General features: G+C 40.9%; 1 protein-coding gene across 3 annotated transcripts in view; it reads left to right on the top strand.

Annotated features, from left to right (window-relative positions):
- The first annotated feature begins 941 nt into the window (after positions 1–941).
- Positions 942–18,301, top strand: part of ARFGAP1 (ADP ribosylation factor GTPase activating protein 1) — a 31,383-nt gene continuing 14,023 nt past the window's right edge. For 2 of the 3 annotated variants that reach the window (XM_067554095.1, XM_067554093.1), the window contains exons 1-9: positions 942–990; positions 1,566–1,719; positions 8,226–8,289; positions 8,836–8,945; positions 10,488–10,659; positions 11,939–12,039; positions 13,324–13,410; positions 14,219–14,315; positions 17,147–17,203. In XM_067554095.1, coding sequence (XP_067410196.1) covers positions 8,230–8,289; positions 8,836–8,945; positions 10,488–10,659; positions 11,939–12,039; positions 13,324–13,410; positions 14,219–14,315; positions 17,147–17,203 — 684 coding nt within the window. In that variant the 5' untranslated portion in view covers positions 942–990; positions 1,566–1,719; positions 8,226–8,229. Of the gene's footprint in view, positions 991–1,565; positions 1,720–2,064; positions 2,264–8,225; positions 8,290–8,835; positions 8,946–10,487; positions 10,660–11,938; positions 12,040–13,323; positions 13,411–14,218; positions 14,316–17,146; positions 17,204–18,301 lie in introns of all 3 variants that reach the window. The other variant, XM_067554094.1, reaches the window with a different exon arrangement.

Here is an 18,301-nt window from a genome sequence, read left to right as displayed (position 1 = left end):
TCATGATTACATCAAAATCTCAGCTTTCATTAGGAAAAAAAAAAAAAAAGTAAGTAAGTATCCCCCCCTTCATGGTCATGAAGAAAAGGGTGAAAATGTGACCCAAGTGCTGCCTAAAGACCCAGAAACCAGCATTAAACAAAAACAAAACCCTCACATGTATTTTTTTTTCTAAACCCCATGATTTTTTGCGGATGGAAGGTGGGGAGGGGGCCCATGATTGTTGAACACGAGGTGTTGGTGATACCAAGTGTCTGTGTCTTTCTAGATCCCTTTGTGTTTTGTTCCAAGGATGTGTGTGCTTGTGGGGAGTGCGAGCGAGACTTGAAGAAGAGCCCTGGGTAGCTCAAAAGCTTCTCTCACACACACAGACGCTGGTACAGTAAAAAGATAGCAGCGCCCAACCTCGGGCTTTTGTGTGGCTACGGCCTAGCTCCTGCACACACACACACACACACACACGCCCCATCCCAGCTTCTCTAGTGGGTAGATCCCGTTCCTTGGGATTAGCGGGGTTGGTAGTGAAGTTAAGTGCATTTTAAAGTGTGTTTCAGGAGCGGGGTCTCTGGTCTGTTTCTGTCTGTCTGTCTGTCCTGTTTCCATCCCTGCCTCTGGTGTGTGTGTGTCTCTCTGGGCAAATGTCTGTCTTCCTGTGCCCCTCTCGGTCTGTCCCTGTGTGTGTCTGTCTTTCTGGGTCTGTCCGTCATCCTCTCTGCGTGCCCCTGTCTGTCTGTCTGGCTCTGTCGTGTCTCTCTTTCTCACTCCCGTCTGCCTGTCTGCGTGTCCTTCCATCCATCCATCCATCCATCCACCTCCCCCCCCCCCCCCCGCAGCTGCCTCCCAGGCCGGGCCCGAAGGGGTTAAACCGCTTCCTCTTACCCACCATGCTTTGCGCATTTGCAACGTAGCCGCTCGGAGCCGGCGGCGGCGGCTGCGCTGTGAGGAGCCGCTGCCGGGTCACAGCGAGAGCCGGGCCCGCCGCTGCCGCAGGTACCGAGCCGGGCCGCCGGCCCCGCGCAGGGCCTCAGGGGGTCCCAGCCTCCCCCCCGGCTCCTCGGCCGCGGCCTCCCTCAGCCCCCCCGGGCTCCTTGGCCCCCCTCCCCGCCCCCAGGCCCGTCGTCGCCGGTTCCCCTCGGCCCTGGCCTCAGCCCCCCCTTCTCCTCCCGGGCGGCTCTCCGCAGGCCCCCCCCCCCCCAGCCTGGACCCCGGGCCCGGGGGCAGCCGAAGGGAAGCTCCGGGCTTGGGGCCCTTCCCTGGGGTGTCGCTGGCTGTGGCTGTGCCCGCCGGTGTCACTCGCCCAGCCCTTGCTGGGTCGTGTCCCCTGGTCACCTTTCAGCCGCCCGTGCCGATGGGGGGGCCCGGACCAGCCCCCCTCTGGGGAGAGTGCAGCCTTCCCCCACTGCTGGTGTTCGTGGTTTGCTTTTCTGCTGTAAAGGCAGAGAGGTAAATGGTGCTGCGAAGAAAAGAAACAGAAACTACTGCTTCAGATGAGACTCTGTCCCCTGGATCTGTTTTTAAAAGCCTTACTTCTCTCTCTCTTTCCCCTCCCCTCCGCCCCCAATAAGTCTTTCCATTAGGAGAAGCCTCCCTCCTCATTCGGAATTGGGCCATGTTCTGAAACCGTCTTCGGGAATTGAGCCTGGGTATCCTGGCTTACAGGTTTCATTGGGACGTGGATTAAGGATCTCTTCCACCTTCTCATCTTGAACTTAGTTGCAGGTAAGATGGTTGTGCGGGTCAGTGCGGGAAAGCATCTGACTTGAAAAATGGCTTGAGAATGTTTCTCCAACAATTAAAACCTTTTTAAAAGTTACACCCTGCAGACTGATACCGCCGTCTTGCCTAATAGATCTTTAATCCCAGTGAAACCTGTAAACTAAGATATCTGGAACATATCCCACCACATGTTTTACTTTCTTATATAATAGCCTTCATATGAATGTTTCAAAACTCTTTAGAGTTAACCATATGACTAGTCTACCATGTCAGAGTTTCAAAGTCCTGTTTTAAGCACTCAACATCATAATTGTACCTCTAAATGCCACTTCATGTATTTGCTTTTAGGAAAACAAAAGGATGATTAATAGATGATTTGGGTAAATAAGATAAGCATGATTCTTCAGTGCTGAGGCAGTGAGCCTGAGTGACATCCTGGTTTGTGGAATGAATCACTGCTGTAGGAAATGCACAGAGCACACTTTTACTATCCAGTGTGGAAGCAGATGATGTGAATATTCAAGACCAGGAAAGAAAACATTCCAGGGTACTTAATATACTGATCCATTGAAAACTTGCTCTGCTGTAGAACATTAACTGGCATATTTAGTAAGAAATGTCTTAGTTAATTTGTACATGTGTTCAAAATATTTTTTCTGAATTACATATTTATTACATAATTACATATTTCTCTTTTCCATTCAACATGTAATCTTCTTTTCCTCCATAATATTGGAGGGAATATTTTAAACAGTTACATTCCTCAAAGAAAACTTATTTCCACAATATAAATGTTACTTTTCTTTATCATTTGTTCTCTTCCTTTTCAATATTTATAATTTTAATTTATAGAAAATCAGGAAAACAGTGTTTAGTGTACTGAAGAATAGAGACAGTGTTGATTAGGTGACTGCACAGAGCTTCAGTAATTCAGCTATACTGTAATTTAAAGTCTGTGCCCACAGTGCAGGTTCAAGGAGCCCAACTTCCAAACAAAATTACAAATTCTAATGGTTCTTGCCAGTTCCTCAGATGAATTATGAAAGATAACCAATCTCTCTAAATGTAGGTGTAAACCAGTGAACTCTTAGTGTATTACTATGGTTGTGGTTTAGTTTTCTCTATACCGATCTTACAGCATAGTCACCTTGTTTTGAACTTTTTTAGAAAGGAAATGACTAATGTACTAAACAACTTGTTATAAAGCACACAAATTGTGACACATAATAACTCTTTGACTGCAGCAGAACCCCATTTATCTGATCTAATTGGGACCAGGACCAGATTGGATAATCAAAAATCCGGATAAACCGGAGAATGGGAAAGTGCCAGACTGCTGCGCCATCTAGTGGCCATAGGACCTCTAGACCGCTTTGTGCTGGTTGTCTGGTTAACACTGAGGGTCGGATAAACATGGTTCTACTGTATTTCTAGGTTGACTATAATGACTGTGTGAGGCTTGGAACAGATGAACCCATAATTGAATCACAGTGACATAGAAAATAAATGTTGGTGGGACTAGATGACTTGGAATTTAGATGACTACTAGTGAAGAAGACTGGAGAGAGACATAGTCTGAGCACAGAACTGGGAGTCAGGAACTTGTGTGTTCTAATCCTGGTTCAGTAGGACTCTTGTTAGCCCTGGGTAATTCACTTAACCTTTCTTTGCCTCCCTTTCCCCATCTGGGTATACTTGCCTACCTCACAGAGATACTTTGAAAATTCATGACTTCCATAGCACTTTAAAGTTGCTGTGATCATGGGAGTCACAACTTTACAACTACCCCTGCAATGCTTCCTTTTGAGTAATGGAATCTTACTCTGCTGCTATGTCATCTGAACTGGGAACTTAAGTTCCTTCTGCACTTAGGTCCTCTACATTTTGCCAGCCAGATGGAGCATTGTGGGGAGGAGGAGCAACTTTGTAGCCTGACTTTCTTTTCTCATTTAATTGGTAGGGGAAGTAGAAGTGGGTGGTAATCTGGGAAGCAATGACCATGAAAAGGTCGAATTCAGGATCCTGACAAAAGGAAGAAAGGAGAATAGCGGGACACGGTCCCTGGACTTCAGAAAAGCAGACTTTGACTCCCTCAGGGAGCTGATGGGCACGATCCCCTGGGAGGCTAATATGAGGGGGAAAGGAGTCCAAGAGAGCTGGCTGTATTTTAAAGAAACCTTATTGAGGGCACAGGAGCAAACCATCCCCATTGCAGAAAGAATAGCAAATATGGCAGACGACCAACTTGGCTTAACAAAGAAGTCTTTGGTGAGTTTAAACACAAAAAGGAAGCTTTCAAGAAGTGGAAGCTTGGTCAGATGACTAGGGAGGAGTATAAAGATACTGCTCGAGCTTGCAGGAGTGAAATTAGGAAGGCCAAATCACAATTTGAGTTACAGCTAGCAAGGGACCTGAAGGATAACAAGAAGGGTTTCTACTGGTATGTTAATAACAAGAAGAAGGTCAGGGAAAGTGTGGGCCCCTTACAGAATGGAGGAGACAACCTAGTGACATGATGATATGGAAAAAAGCTGAAATATTCAATGCTTTTTTTGCCTCTGTCTTCAGAGACAAGGTCAACTCTCAGACTACTGCACTGGGAAGCACAGGATGGGGAGAAGATGAGCAGCCCTCATGCTGAAAGAACAGGTTCAGGACTATTTAGAAAAGCTGGACATGCACAAGTCCATGGGGCTGGATGCAGTGCATCTGACAGTCCTGAGGGAGTTGGCTGATGAGATGTAATTGCAAAGCCATTGTCCTTTATCTCTGAAAACCTGTGGTGATTGGGGGAGGTCCCGGATGATTGGAAAAAGGCAAATATAGTGCTCACCTTAAAAAAAGGGAAGGAGGAGGATCTAGGGAACTGCAGACCGGTCAGCCTCACCTCAGTCCCTGGAAAAACCATGAGCAGGTCCTCAAGGAATCCATTTTGAGGTAGTTGGAAGAGAGGAAGGTGATCAGGAACAGTCAGCATGGATTCACCAAGGGCAAGTCATGTCTGACCGACCTGATTGCTTTCTATGATGAGATGATTGATTCTGTGGATGAGAGGAAAGTACCTTGACTTTAGCAAAGCTTTTGATACAGTCTCCCACAGTATTCTTCTCAGCAAGTTCAAGATGTATGGATTGGTTGGATGAATGGACTATAAGGTGGATAGAAAGCTGGCTATATCATCAGGCTCAATGAGTAGTGATCAACGGCTTAATGTCTAGTTGGCAGCCGGTAACAAGTGGAGTGCCCCAGGGGTCGGTGCTGGGGCCAGTTTTGTTCAACATCTTCATTAATGATCTGGAGGATGGCGTGGATTGCACCCTCAGCAAGTTTGCAGATAACACTAAGTTGGGGGGAGTGGTAGATATGCTGGAGAGCAGGGATAGGATACAGAGTGACCTAGACATATTTGAGGATTAGGCCAAAAGAAATCTGATGAGGTTCAACAAGGACAAGTGCAGAGTCCTGCACTTAAGATGGAAGAATCTTATGCACTGCTACAGATGGGGAGCGACTGGCCAGGCAGTTCGGCAGAAAAGGACCTGGGGGCTACAGTAGACAAGAAGCTGGATATGAGTCAGCAGTGTGCCCTGGTTGCCAAGAAGGCTAATGGTATATTGGGCTGCATTAGAAAGAACATTGCCAGCAGATTGGAGCAGACAGTGCCCATCTCTTCTTCCCACTATTTTGAATGAAAACCTGCTTTAGCAGTGCTAGATTATGGAGGAGTGATATGAGACATTCAGAGGAAGGCAGGCAAATACAACCTGATGGAAACTACATCACCTACCTGTGCACCATTCTGCAAATATGAAAGAACAACCCTTTGGAAGAGGGTGGGGGCAGGGGAAAGAGTTGGAGAGAGAGAATAGAAGGAAATTACTTAACTAAATATATCCCCCACCCTCATTATCTACCAGCAAACTACCACTGCTAGATTCATAGCTTAAATTCAGAAATAACCACCTCAAAAATTTTTAATCTCTTCTCCCTGTCTAGTTTGAAGTGTGTATGTGATGGAAAGAGGGAGATTCCCCCCTTCCCACCAATGACAAAAGAGAAAATAGAGCCTTGTATATCAGATCCATGGAAGCTTATTTGTTTATTTCTGACTAGAGTATGATCAAAATATATATCAGTATATTTCTGTATTCAAATGGATATGAACAAGGTATATAAGGGAAACTTTAGTTTCAGAATCCCATTGGAGAAACAGTGTGGTTAAATCAGAGAAGAGATTGGTGTTCATTCTTTTTTCATTATACAGTACAAGACATAAAAGCTGTTTCCGTCCTGATTAAAGAACCAAAAAAGAAAAAAAAATCCAATAATTGTAAATTTGAGACAGGGCAGCTGAAATCTTTTGCTTTTTCAAGCATTAATTACAGTGTAACCTAATAACACATTTACATTTTTAACAGAAAAACCAGTAGAGTGGATTATATTTTTTGGCTCAATAAAGAATAACTAATAGTGATCTGATTTATGATTAAAAAGGAGCAAATGCTAGGTGGCGAGTATAAGTTTAAAAACAAGATTGTCCTCCAAATGGCATGAAATTATATACCACTGTACAGGCGTCTCATCCTTTATTGCATTATTTTCAATGGCCATGAATTAAAAGGAATGCCTATAGATTGAAATCCTGCAAAAAGATAAATAGCCTCTGCTTTCAACAGCTGTAATGTGTAGCTGCAATTTTGTATTTATTTCTTCATGGATTACATTGAGATAGCTGGTGTTTGCAAAAGGGCTGGTATGCACTGCTTCTCTGTAGTGGTGCATGTTATTGCTATAATTCACAGGACTGTCCAGGTGTGTTTACTATAAACCTGAATGGCAGTGATGACATAAATTTAAGATTTAAGGGATTATTTTACTGGGGGAAAAACACAATGTAAAGGTTGGAAATTGGTGTGACTTTCTTCATTTGAGGACGTCTGTGTCATGTACTTAGCACTTATATAATCATTTACACCTTAAAGTGTTGTGAACATTAACCCCCTCAGTAAATTGGAGAGTTGGGTAAGTAGTAGTCCCATTTTACAGAAAAAGATAAAAGGATTTATCTGTTTGCTCAAAGGCACACACTGAGCAAGAGTAAGAAGCTTAATTAGACCTGCTCCAGTCCTGGGTGTAGTCCACTAAACCATGCTTCTCAAAAACAGAAATATGGAAATGTTAGATATATCTGAGGCCATTCTTTTACTCATTCAAAGACTTTCAAATTTGAAAATGTGAGTCTTTTTGATTTTTTTTTTAATAGGTCCAGACACTCACCCATTCTTTTCTGCTTTTTCCTAGACCCTCTTGTATTCCGAATGTAATGCTCTGCATTTCTCCTAAGTCAGCCTGACAGTTCTATATCTATTTCTGTGTGAATTTTGGATGTTCATATGGCTTTTTTGGTAGGGAAATGCTTGGGGTGTGAAGGACAAGGAAAAAAGAGCTGGTTGTGTTTAAAGTACAGTGAAATAAATACCCTACAGGCCTATTTATTATAAGCTCTGAATAATTTCCTCTTATCCAAATTGTAATGTTATATCCTTACATCTTAAGCAACTAAAATGTATATAGGTGCTTTCCAATTTATCGGAATGTGTTTAATGTCTGTCATTGGTTCAGATAAATGTACTGCATATAAATCTAAGTTGCTTGCTGAATGTATAGCCTAATATTTGTAGTGTAACTTCACTTTATGCACTTTAGCAGTTGTTACTTTTCATGGCACTTGCAAATGGTTAGTTCTGTAGGCCTGATCAGAGCTTGAAGTATATTTCACATAAAAACTTACAATAGTCAGGATGTATTTCTTAAAATCTAAATTTTAAAGGAAAACTGTCAACATTTTTCAAAATTAATTTTTCCAAAAAAGCAAGTTTCTTATTAGGGCACCCTTTAAATAGCATGTATGGAATTTTTAATTTACATTTTATAAAGGTTTCTGCTCCTCTGCTGGGACCCTGGTTAGTCAGTTGCAGGCACGCAATTCCCCACGGCCACTGATGTTTATAAAGGGTCTTTCCAGCAGGAGGAGTGGGTGGGCCTGAGAGCAATATCATCAAAAGTACTTCGAGGTGGCCTCTACTGCTGCCTCCCAGTGTTTTTGTGTGAACGCCTGCCTACCTGTTACTGTGTACTTCTCCAGGTTTTGGCTCTGCTGCTAACCATGTTCTTGTAGAGCTGTGGAAGAGCAGGCACATGAGCCCCCACAAGCTGTTCATTAATGTTATCGGGTTGATGCACAAGACAACAACTGTAACTGACAATGCAAAGTGTCAAATACACATAGTAAATGGAAAAATACATATTTTTCCTTTAATCTGTTATACTAATCATAAGTGTTTCTTGTAACAAAGAACATATGCACAATTGACGGTGCCTCTTAAAACATTTTAGATTTTTGCTGCAGGGATAGTCTTTGCATCTTGTACAACTGCTGAGTAGTTGATCAGCACTTAATAAATAATTTGATTTTAAAGTCCTTTAAAATTGTTTTTCCCCCATTATAGAAACATGGCAAGTCCAAGAACAAGGAAAGTTCTTAAAGAAGTCAGAGTGCAAGATGAGAACAATGTAAGAAGTTTTTTTATTTATATATTTTTGTTTGAAGCATTTAATTAAGCAATGAATCCATTTCAGCCTACTTGGTGCAGAACTAATTCCACCTAAGTTATTCTTTACCTGTTGGACTGTTTTCTCCCTCTTAAACAATCTTTAAAAAGTATAGATTTTGATTGTGTATGTTTTGTTCATTAACTTTAGTTCATCTTTCCATATTTCATAATATATTTATATGGTGCCCTGAGGGTAGAGTGTTTAATTCACAGTGTGTCTAGAGATAGAAACATCAAGTTAGCCTTGTATTTCTATAGTCTGAGTCAGGCAAGTTAACATGAATTATTCTGCCTATAAAACATGAAACCCTCAAGGCACTTTCTAAATGACTATGTAATGGAAGTTATATACACCAGAAGAAGTCTTTAAATACTTACAACTCTTAATTCTGAATTTATTTGCTGCAAGTAGCTTCTCGGTAATTTTCTATGGCTATACTTTTGAAAGTTTTACTTGGAGCAAATGATGATTGAGCGTTATGGACAATATTTTTTTCTCTTATAGGTCTGTTTTGAATGTGGTGCATTTAATCCCCAATGGGTGAGTGTGACCTATGGAATCTGGATCTGTCTGGAATGCTCAGGAAAACATAGAGGCTTGGGAGTTCACCTCAGGTCAGTCTTGGAAACAAACACAGACCAGCTGATCTACAATTTTCTCTTGGGGCGAGAAAGGGGGGAAAGAAATGGAAGTCACTGCAAGGAGTATTTTTTTTTTTGGCTATAGCTGTGGAGATGCAAGTTTGCCATGCTTCAGTAGAATAGCAAATCTAGAATTTTGCAAATCAGATATGACTGTGTTGCTAATCCATTGTGGAAGGTAGCAATCAAAAATAAGTCAGTAGTATAAGTACACATATGGTTAAATTAGATTACCTCAGTATGTTACCTTGCTGTGAACAAAATTTAATGTTATGGAGAGATTTAGAAGGTCTCTAGTAGTATCAGTTGTTCACTTTGTATCTTATTTTAAATTAGTCTGTTCTTGTAGGCAAATGAACTGTAGTGGTACCCAGAGTAATTTTAGAATTGAGCTAGGACATTCATAATACTACTAGAAAGCATGTATATAGTGCTATAAATGTACACAATACACTACAAAACATAGAATAAATGTAGTTTGTGTACTTGACAGGAACCACTAATAAAGTGTTTTACATTCTTCTAAAATGAACCAATGAACAAACAACCTCTTCCCCTTCTGAGACACACACACACACACACACGTATGCATACAGTCTCTGGGTCTACAACCTAACACAGAGGCAGAATATGGAACGATTACTGAGATAAGGGAGGGAAAGGAGAGTTCAGGAATGAGAACATTAATACCAGGGGGACAATTAGAAATGTTTTTTTAAAGGATGACTTGAAGGTGAACAGGGGGTCAAGAGCATTCAGTGAATAAGAAGTGGAAACTAATCCAACTGCTATATAAAAGAAGGTCTGAAGCACAAAAGACAAAGGGAGATGTGGGTAGGGTAAGGACCAAGAGAATAGGAGGAAATGAGTAGAGATATAAATGGAGCAAGGTTTTGGTTTTGGTGAAGAGGTGATCTCATTTACTCTTAAGCATTAACAATAGGGGCCTATTTATTTTTCATGTGGAATAAGGAGCAGCAACACTAATTTATGGCCAGAAGCAAAACTGAGGGACACTAATCCCAATCATAAATGCCCTTGCCTGAGGTCATTTTAGGTATTGCAGTGTAAAACAGATGACTTTTCAGATACCTGAAGTTCATTCTAAGCAGACTCCTGAGGGATGAGTGGTAGTAAAGACTAGCAAACAGTTCAGAAAACTTCTGGAAATATTTTCTATTAGATGATTTTATAGGCCACTGAGAATTGGGTGGGAAATCTACATTTTATTTCATTTGCCCAGACTGTTTGTCTCCTTTTTAAGGAACTCACTGTTCAATTTTTATTCCCAACAGGAAAACTCATAAGGCTTTTTTTGCTATTGTCCTCTTCCTCCCTGCAGGGTCGGAAGCAATCTTGATAAAAATGAGACTGCAAGCAGGGGCATTACTAGAGGCTTAGCTTTTGCTATAGCTGGCAATGAGGTGTTTTAATTATGTTTTATGGGATAATCTGATAAGAGATTATAATAATAAATAAAAAAACAGGTGTTTCCTCTCTCATTCTGATTTCTAGCTTTGTACGCTCTGTCACTATGGACAAGTGGAAGGACATTGAACTGGAGAAGATGAAGGCTGGTGGTAATGGCAAATTTCGAGAATTTCTGGAGTCTCAGGAGGATTATGATCCCTGCTGGTCAATGCAGGAGAAATACAACAGCAAAGCTGCAGCTCTCTTTAGAGATAAGGTGAATGTAGATGAATAATAGCTTGTGTATCCTTAGTGCCTCCCATTTGAAAATCTCAAAGCACTTGACAAATACTCATTAAACTTTGCAGCATCCTTGTAAAAACCTGTTGCAGTTCCTGAGAGAGAATAAGACGCAGACTTGCGTTCCATAATCTGCAAAGAGCTTGCTCTCTAGAAGTTTTCATTAATGTCCTTGGTTTTTATTTGGCCATGGTTGGTCAGATTCTCAAGGGTGTAATTTGGTGTAGCGCAGTTGAAATTAATGGAGTTATGCCAGTTTACATCAGCTGAGGGTCAGCCTGTTATTGCAGCAGACTATTTTACACAAAAGGGCTAAATTAATTGCTAGCACTTCTTTTCTGGTGGATGTATAGTGGCAGATTAACCTGCCAGAAATAGGTGGGACCATAAACAGCAGCAAAATCCATTCCTGCACTGGAAATGTCATTCCAAAAGGAGGCCTTCTGCAATTTCCCAAAATAAAATCCCTCAAAATTCGAATATGGATCTAGAAATTGCAGAGACTTGAACATACAGGGGTTATGCATTTATCCTGGTCTGCATCACTAAGGTGAGAAGCTACATTCTGCACTGGCTGGCGCTCTTAAGTATTTTTAAAATTGGTTTGCTAACAGAAGTGTAGTAGTGCAATTTATGAATAGCGGGATCTGGGACACTGCATCTAGAAAAGGAAATGTCTCAATGGCGTAACATTGCCTAGTTTCTTGTACTATAGTCCTTAGATCTTTTCTATTTGGGGGAGCTGGAAAGGGGGAGTTGTGGTGGACAGGTCTCTAGCAGGACAGGGCAGGGGAGAAGAGGGCAAATTGGACCAATATGGAAGCTAAGGTGAAAAGAATGCAAGGGAGAACTTTGGAGGAAACAGTGGAGGGAAAGTCCATGAAAAATGTAGGAAGATCTCCGAATGGCCAATGGTCCCTGCTTTGGCTGCTTCTGCAGCTGCTGTCATTGGCTGATTGGTTCCTCCCTGCAGTTTATCCCCAAGACCATGTGAGGGGGGAGTCACCATCTGGCTCCTACTGCCCCCGCAATGGAGGAGTTCTCCCTTGCACTGTTCTGGGCCTGGGAGTGCTGAGGGAAGGAGTAGCCTCAGCTAAACACAATTTTATCCCCTCCCGCAGTTCATAGTTTTCCTGCTTCTGCAGCTGCTGCTACAGGCTATTGGCACTCTGTTGAGGTTTAGTTCTACATTTTCATTTTACTTGAAAATTATGACCGTATCTTGTTCTTAACACCCCTCCTCTCCTCACCTTTAGGTGGCTACTTTAGCTGAGGGCAAGGAATGGTCTCTTGAAACTTCTTCTGCCAGAAACTGGACTCCACCTCAGCCCAAGATGGCTCTGTCTTCAGCTCATCGGTAGGTATTCTAGTTATCCAATTCTCATACAATTTGATCTTGCTATCAGCCATGACAGTTAGTCTGTCAGCAGAATAAAACAGCTGACATTCATTTGTCTCCACCGGCAGCACTCTTTGCTAGTCTTGAGAAGCCTAAGGTAGCAGTACTTTTATTTCCATAATCAGGCTAATTTTTTTACCTTCCTGTTTCTTTGAAAACTGGGTTGGAGAAAACAGGTGACAAAGACATTTTTAATTTGGGAACCGTTATCTGCCTCAGATTTATTTTCCTAGATATTTACCACTTTACTCCTATAACCATGTTTCAGCTCCAGTCTCCCTGGTTGACATTTTAATGTCTGGCCATAGCTCAGCAGCTAGCTTAGGGAAGCTCTTCTTTGACTTTGGATAGGAGGTGTGGCATTTTAATTTGACTACCCTGTCCTCCCCACTGAATCTTTTTCATGTATATCTTTTAGCTAAGAATTTGGGTAAGTTTCAGGCACCTTGGGCTACAGCAGTGGTATCTAAACTTTCTTCAGTGTGGACCACGTCTTAATACAGATTGTATTTGTACTAGCTACAGTCCCTTCCCTCCCACTTGTGCTTGCATAATTTCCCAATTGGCAACTGCAGTAATTCTTTACATTCAAAATAGGAAAGCCTTTAGTGTATTGTAGCTGTCTGGAATACAGTAAATGTTTTGCCTATTTTCAGTTTTCCCTTCTGTCCTGTTCTTTCTCTTTCCTTTTTTCCCTGAATACACTTTACTGTGGCTGCATGAGCCATCTCTCCTTTCATTCATGGTCACACACTTGGTCCCCTCCTCCATCTTCACTCCTAATATTCCTCTCCCTTTTGTGGCTGGCAGCTCTATTCTAGCTGGTGGCTCCAGTACCTGAAAGTATCCCCTTTTTCTCTTACTCTTATGTAGCTGGATCCCTGGTAGAGGCAGGTAGGCTATATCCCAGTCCTTAGTTTCAGGTACTTCTGGTTCTTCTTGGCAATAAAGAGCCAGGATTATCTGTACAAGGAATTACAAACAAGGAGACCCAACACCTTGGTGGTTGTTGGAGAACTCACCAGTCACAAGTGCTAGCAGACTAAAAGTGGTCTAAAGACCAGTGTTTGTGGACTTGTCTACAGCTTTCTTGCTCCATGAGTTAAAAGATACTCAAATACTCTCACCTTATGGATGCAAAATTCTGATCTATCTTGGCCACAAACTCCTGTGCTGAGCAAAGTAATGTGTTTGTTTTTGCTTCATGTAGTTTAACTTCCTAAAATTCCTTCATTTTATTAGTTCTGCTGGACAGCCCCAGAATGCAGCTGGCTCTTCCGACAAAGCCTTTGAAGACTGGTTAAACGATGATATCAGTTCCTATCAAGGGTAAAGTTATTTGACTTGCAAGTCCTGTTTATTAAATTAGACACATCTATATCAACCGTTGTGTGTCATGGCCCTTGAGAATGCCTTAGACTAGGGCCTTATATTATTTTATGTCAGTTTACATAAGGCTCTGTTGATCCATTGGGCCAGACCAGACTATGGTCACATCCTCAATGGTTGTAAAACAAGAGATAATGACAAAGGATTAGATCTAAAAGCATTAAAATATGCCCTTTCTTTCCTATGTATCAAAGAAAGGGGTTGATGTGCAGTGAAGCTGAGGCTCGAGTATAACATAGACAGTGGCTTTATCACCATGATGAAGCTTTATCACCATCTATGAAGCTTTAAGGTTCAGTAGCCTAGAGCATACTGTGTGTAACTCAGGTATTTAATACGCTAGCCCTAGGTTCTTCTGTTTTTACATACAACTCACTGCATTAAGAGACCACAGCTCTGAAATAACCAACTGATCTATTAAACCACAGGAGACGGTTTACTGAGATGATAAAATCTGCAAGAAGGCTCTTGTCTGCAGTGGACATTCACTAGCTTTATATAATTGTATAGTGGTGTTCTGACATGTTAGAAATAAGATGCATAAGTAGAGTTGAATGAGGGAGTTTTGCATACAGTTTACCCACACTGCTGATGCAAATACTATCAGTCCTTTACTTCCAGGTGTACGAAAATGTTTAAAAACAAAGAAACAGAAATTCAGCTGTATCCTGTATATGTTCAGTCCGATAGCTTTAATAAAATGCATAATAATGTAATTACAATTGTTTTCTGATGGTGTGTGACTTAGTGGCCAAGAGAATCGCTATGTAGGATTTGGGAACACAGTCAACCCTCCAAAAAAGGATGACGACTTCCTCAATAATGCCATGTCTTCGCTGTATTCGGTAAGGAGATTTTTTTCTCTGAGCTTTAGTATGTTCCTCTGTTTGTAGCCTAGATTATGGGAATATAAATACATGAGAGAGAAAACTAATAGCTGAACCTGGGAAATATGCAATACATGTGCATCTGAGGAACATTGCTTATTTCTGTTATTGATACTTAATTGTTTTCTCAAAGTAATCTTATCAAAAGTCCTGACTCCTCCAACATATGAAGCCTAAAATGCTAGTCAAAAATGCAGGAGGAGACAGTCCTAACAGGATTTCAAATATGAACTTCTTAATACTGAAAGAATTGACCACTCTACTATTGGCAAGGAATGTGCAATTACAAGTAGCAAACTATTTACTAGGGGCAAGAGATGTCTTAATGATGAGCAGTAGGAATATAAATAGTTTGGTGATACCTGACGTAAGGAAAAATGTGGGGAGATTTGGATTTTACTTATTCCCTCTCCCTCCAACACTCTCTTGTGGTCAGTCTCCACTCAGCCTTAGAAATATAAAAGTCAAATACCATTGCAAATGGTTACTTTCAGCATTAGGAAATGTCAGTTTGCTCAGACTTCATTTGTATTTCATGGGATGGGTTACGTCTTTTAAGTGAAAACAAAAAACATCCACCCCTGTGGCTGCTTTTTTATGCTCCTGATTTCTGCTCTGTGACCTGACAATCCCCTCAGAGATGATTCCAGCAGGTCTGGAAGATTTTCTTGGGTCTGTAGCTCTCATATATGACACATGCCTTGTTGTTTTGCTTCCCAGAGTTTATCGCATGATAAATGCAAGATTTCATTACAACGCTATGGCCTAGTGTAGAGGCACCCAGACTTACTTCTGCCTTCATGGACCTCTCAGATATGGGGAGGGAATGGAGTAGAAGTTCTGTGTGGCACAGGAGCCTAAAGAAGGGTGGAGGTCCAGGAAAAGGTGTCCACAGATGAGTGAAAATGTTTTTAGTATTCGCATTATATATCAAATTCTATAAATGGCACAATTCACAAGCACAAGCCTTATTTTCCTCAGGTTTTTTATACTAAATACTACTATATTATCTACACCTGATAGAAACTAGTGACTAAACGTGGGAACTGCACATTTTTGTTAACATAAACCCCTTTTGCAAAGTGTTTGAAGTTTTTCATCTGCATGAATTCTCATCCAACTGAGGAAAACAGTTTTCCTTTTAATGTCTGAGAGGGATGAACCTAAAAAAATCAAATATATTGATAAGGCTTTTTTCCCCCCCCTGTCATTACTCATCTACTGGATAATTTGCTATATTGTTGTTGCTGATTAGGCTGAGATGAGAAAAATAGCTATCCAACCTGTTCCACAAAGAACATCGGGAACTTCAGTTCAGTTTGACTGTTGTCCTGTGAGCCTAAGTTTAACATCAGAATTACAAGAAATATCACCTTACCATTTGCACATCTGCAATATCACTGTCATTCCTTTTATCAGCATGAAACAAAGTAGGATGAGACTACTGATGAAGGGATTTCATTGAGTCTTTAAGGAGACTGTTAAGAGTACAGTCTTAAAGAGCAAATCCTCCACCTTCCTTTGTGGACTAATTCAATTCAGTGGAAAGCCTGATGAGCAAACCACCCTGACCTTTTTCTTGTACTATTTGCCACTTTTGTGCAGAGATGCTCACAAATGTCGGCGTATTACTGGAATATCCATGCTTCAGAAGTGATATACCAATTATATGGGGCAGATATAGAGGTGTATCTTATCCATGCCTCTGCTATTAAGTAGTACTGAAGTGGTTAATTAGTGCAGCTCCATAGCTTAACAAATTTACTTGCAGGTGAAGGAAAATATCTGTCAGTAGCTCTTCCTTGTTTCTATATAATATGTATAAAGAAGGCCGGAAAAGTGTGCCGAAGCTTTTTTCTGTTTGTTTTTTACGTTAGAAATTCAAGTCTTGTCTTCCTGTTTTTCTTGGAAGTCTCTGAATAACTTGGTAACTAATAGAATTCTATCACAAATATCAAGGAACAGCAAACTGAACAATTGAGAGAGGATGGTAGTTTTAGTGAGAATGTTTAAAACTGTCCCTTTTTCCTTGGTCGTCACTCCTTATTAAATGCCTGACAAGCTGGGGGGGAAGGGGGGATCTTTGTTATAGATTCCACACCCTATTACATTAATTAAGGGCTGAGACAACTACTGATCGAGTTTCCTGAATCTTGATGGAGATCTCCAAGAAAAAAACACACAAAACAAGGCTTTGTTCCTGATTTATATGAAAGTTTATATGAAAATCTGAAACAAGAAGGAAAAAAAAATCAGTAATTGATCTGCATCTGCTAGTGATGAGCCCCTTAAGCCTTTTTGTTTGTTTGGATGCACTGGCTTTTGGCTCCCTTTTTGACTTCTTCCAGGCTTATACCTATGTTTCACTCTGCCGCTTTCCTTTCCCACCAGATGTTAGCTCACAAAACACAAACTAGCTCTGAAGTGCACTGTATTTGGGCTGTACCAACATTTTGCCTTCTCTTGCTATCATTGTAAAAATGTTTGTATTTAGACAGAAACAAAAGCTTTGTAAAGTTGTTTTTTCCATTAGAATAACCTGTGCTGTTCAGGATTGTTCATGTTATAGTAATTATAATTAGGATTTGTGGTGTTGGAATGCACAAGAGGACAAGGGAAATTCACTGCAATATTTTTTACAGTTCAGTGGAACTTTGCTACAAGCAAATCTGTCTCAATTAGTGGTCATCTCTTCTGGCTACAGAACAAGTTGTGCCAATGTATATATTGACTTTGTTTCACTATTACATGTGGTAAATTAAGCGCAGTCACTTCCTCTGTTTTTTAAGGGGTGGAGCAGTTTTACAACTGGAGCGAGCAAGTTTGCATCAGCAGCTAAAGAAGGTGTAAGTAAACAAGAAGCTATTTGTCTTATTGTTGCAATGCCAAAAGAGTTCTGTTAGCTTGATTTGGCCTCTTGACAGGGATTTATCTTGAAATAAATAATAAATGTTCCTTATGTAGGCCAAACTCTTGACCTCTATTTCCTCCTCTTCCCATGTATAATATAATATAAAATATACATACATACATATACACACTCACACAAAATGTGACTCTTCCTCCAAATAACTGATGCTGCATGGAGAATCTTTAAAAATGGCAATGTTTATGTACGAAGTATAAGCAAAGCTGTGCATGGTCGTTGGTGCAAATTTCCATATGCAGATTTATATGCACAGTACATAAGAAGCTGTGCCGTTTTTTTAGTTCCGTTTCTAAAAACTACACTTGGGGGACTCTAGATTTAAACTTACAGTGAAAAATGACTTTTGAGAACATTATGGAAGCATAATCATGTTCCATTCCTTTCCCTTTTAAGCTCTGGCATACCCTTTTCCAGCTGTTTGCACGCTGTTCTTTTGATCAGACTCTAAAAGCTTTTTTTCTACTGTGATTTCTTGTTTTGCAGCGATAGGGGTTTGTGTTTTGTTTATCTTTCAGAATTACAGTGATGAGCAGTATGCTTTATATAGAGATATATATTGTATTGCAGTATTTCATTCTGAAATTAAAGCAGATAGAATGAAGTAGAACAAGGATGAGTTTTTTGGAGTTTGAAGACTAACAGACCAGTGGGTGAGAGCTAAAAATATCTTAAGGCATTTGATCTGTCCTTGGGAGTCCCTGCCTTCTTTGGTGTGCATAATTTTTACTAATGGTAATGATTAAATCATGAGCTGTGATACCTTTAACCTTGCACTCAACAGCCTTAATCAAAGGGTAGGGGACCTTGTTGTCCCACACCATATCAAATACCGGTCATGTGACCACCACATTATAAACATATTCCAGCCTTGTCTCCCCCTGCCCATCCCTACAAAGATCAAAGGATCTAATTTCTCTCCCCACCATCTCATGAGATCTCCATCTTTCAGCAGATTTTGTCAGCTTTCAGCCATACTGAGTTGGCCACAGAAAGGAAAATAGCTGCCGCAGGGCCT

This window comes from Emydura macquarii, unplaced genomic scaffold, assembly GCF_026122565.2.
Source record: "Emydura macquarii macquarii isolate MOO-44397 ecotype Brisbane River unplaced genomic scaffold, CSIRO-AGI_Emac_v2 contig_1483, whole genome shotgun sequence".
NCBI classification, from domain to species: domain Eukaryota; kingdom Metazoa; phylum Chordata; order Testudines; family Chelidae; genus Emydura; species Emydura macquarii.
Note: the sequence above shows the minus strand (reverse complement) of the source record. Positions and strands in the feature narration are given on the sequence as shown.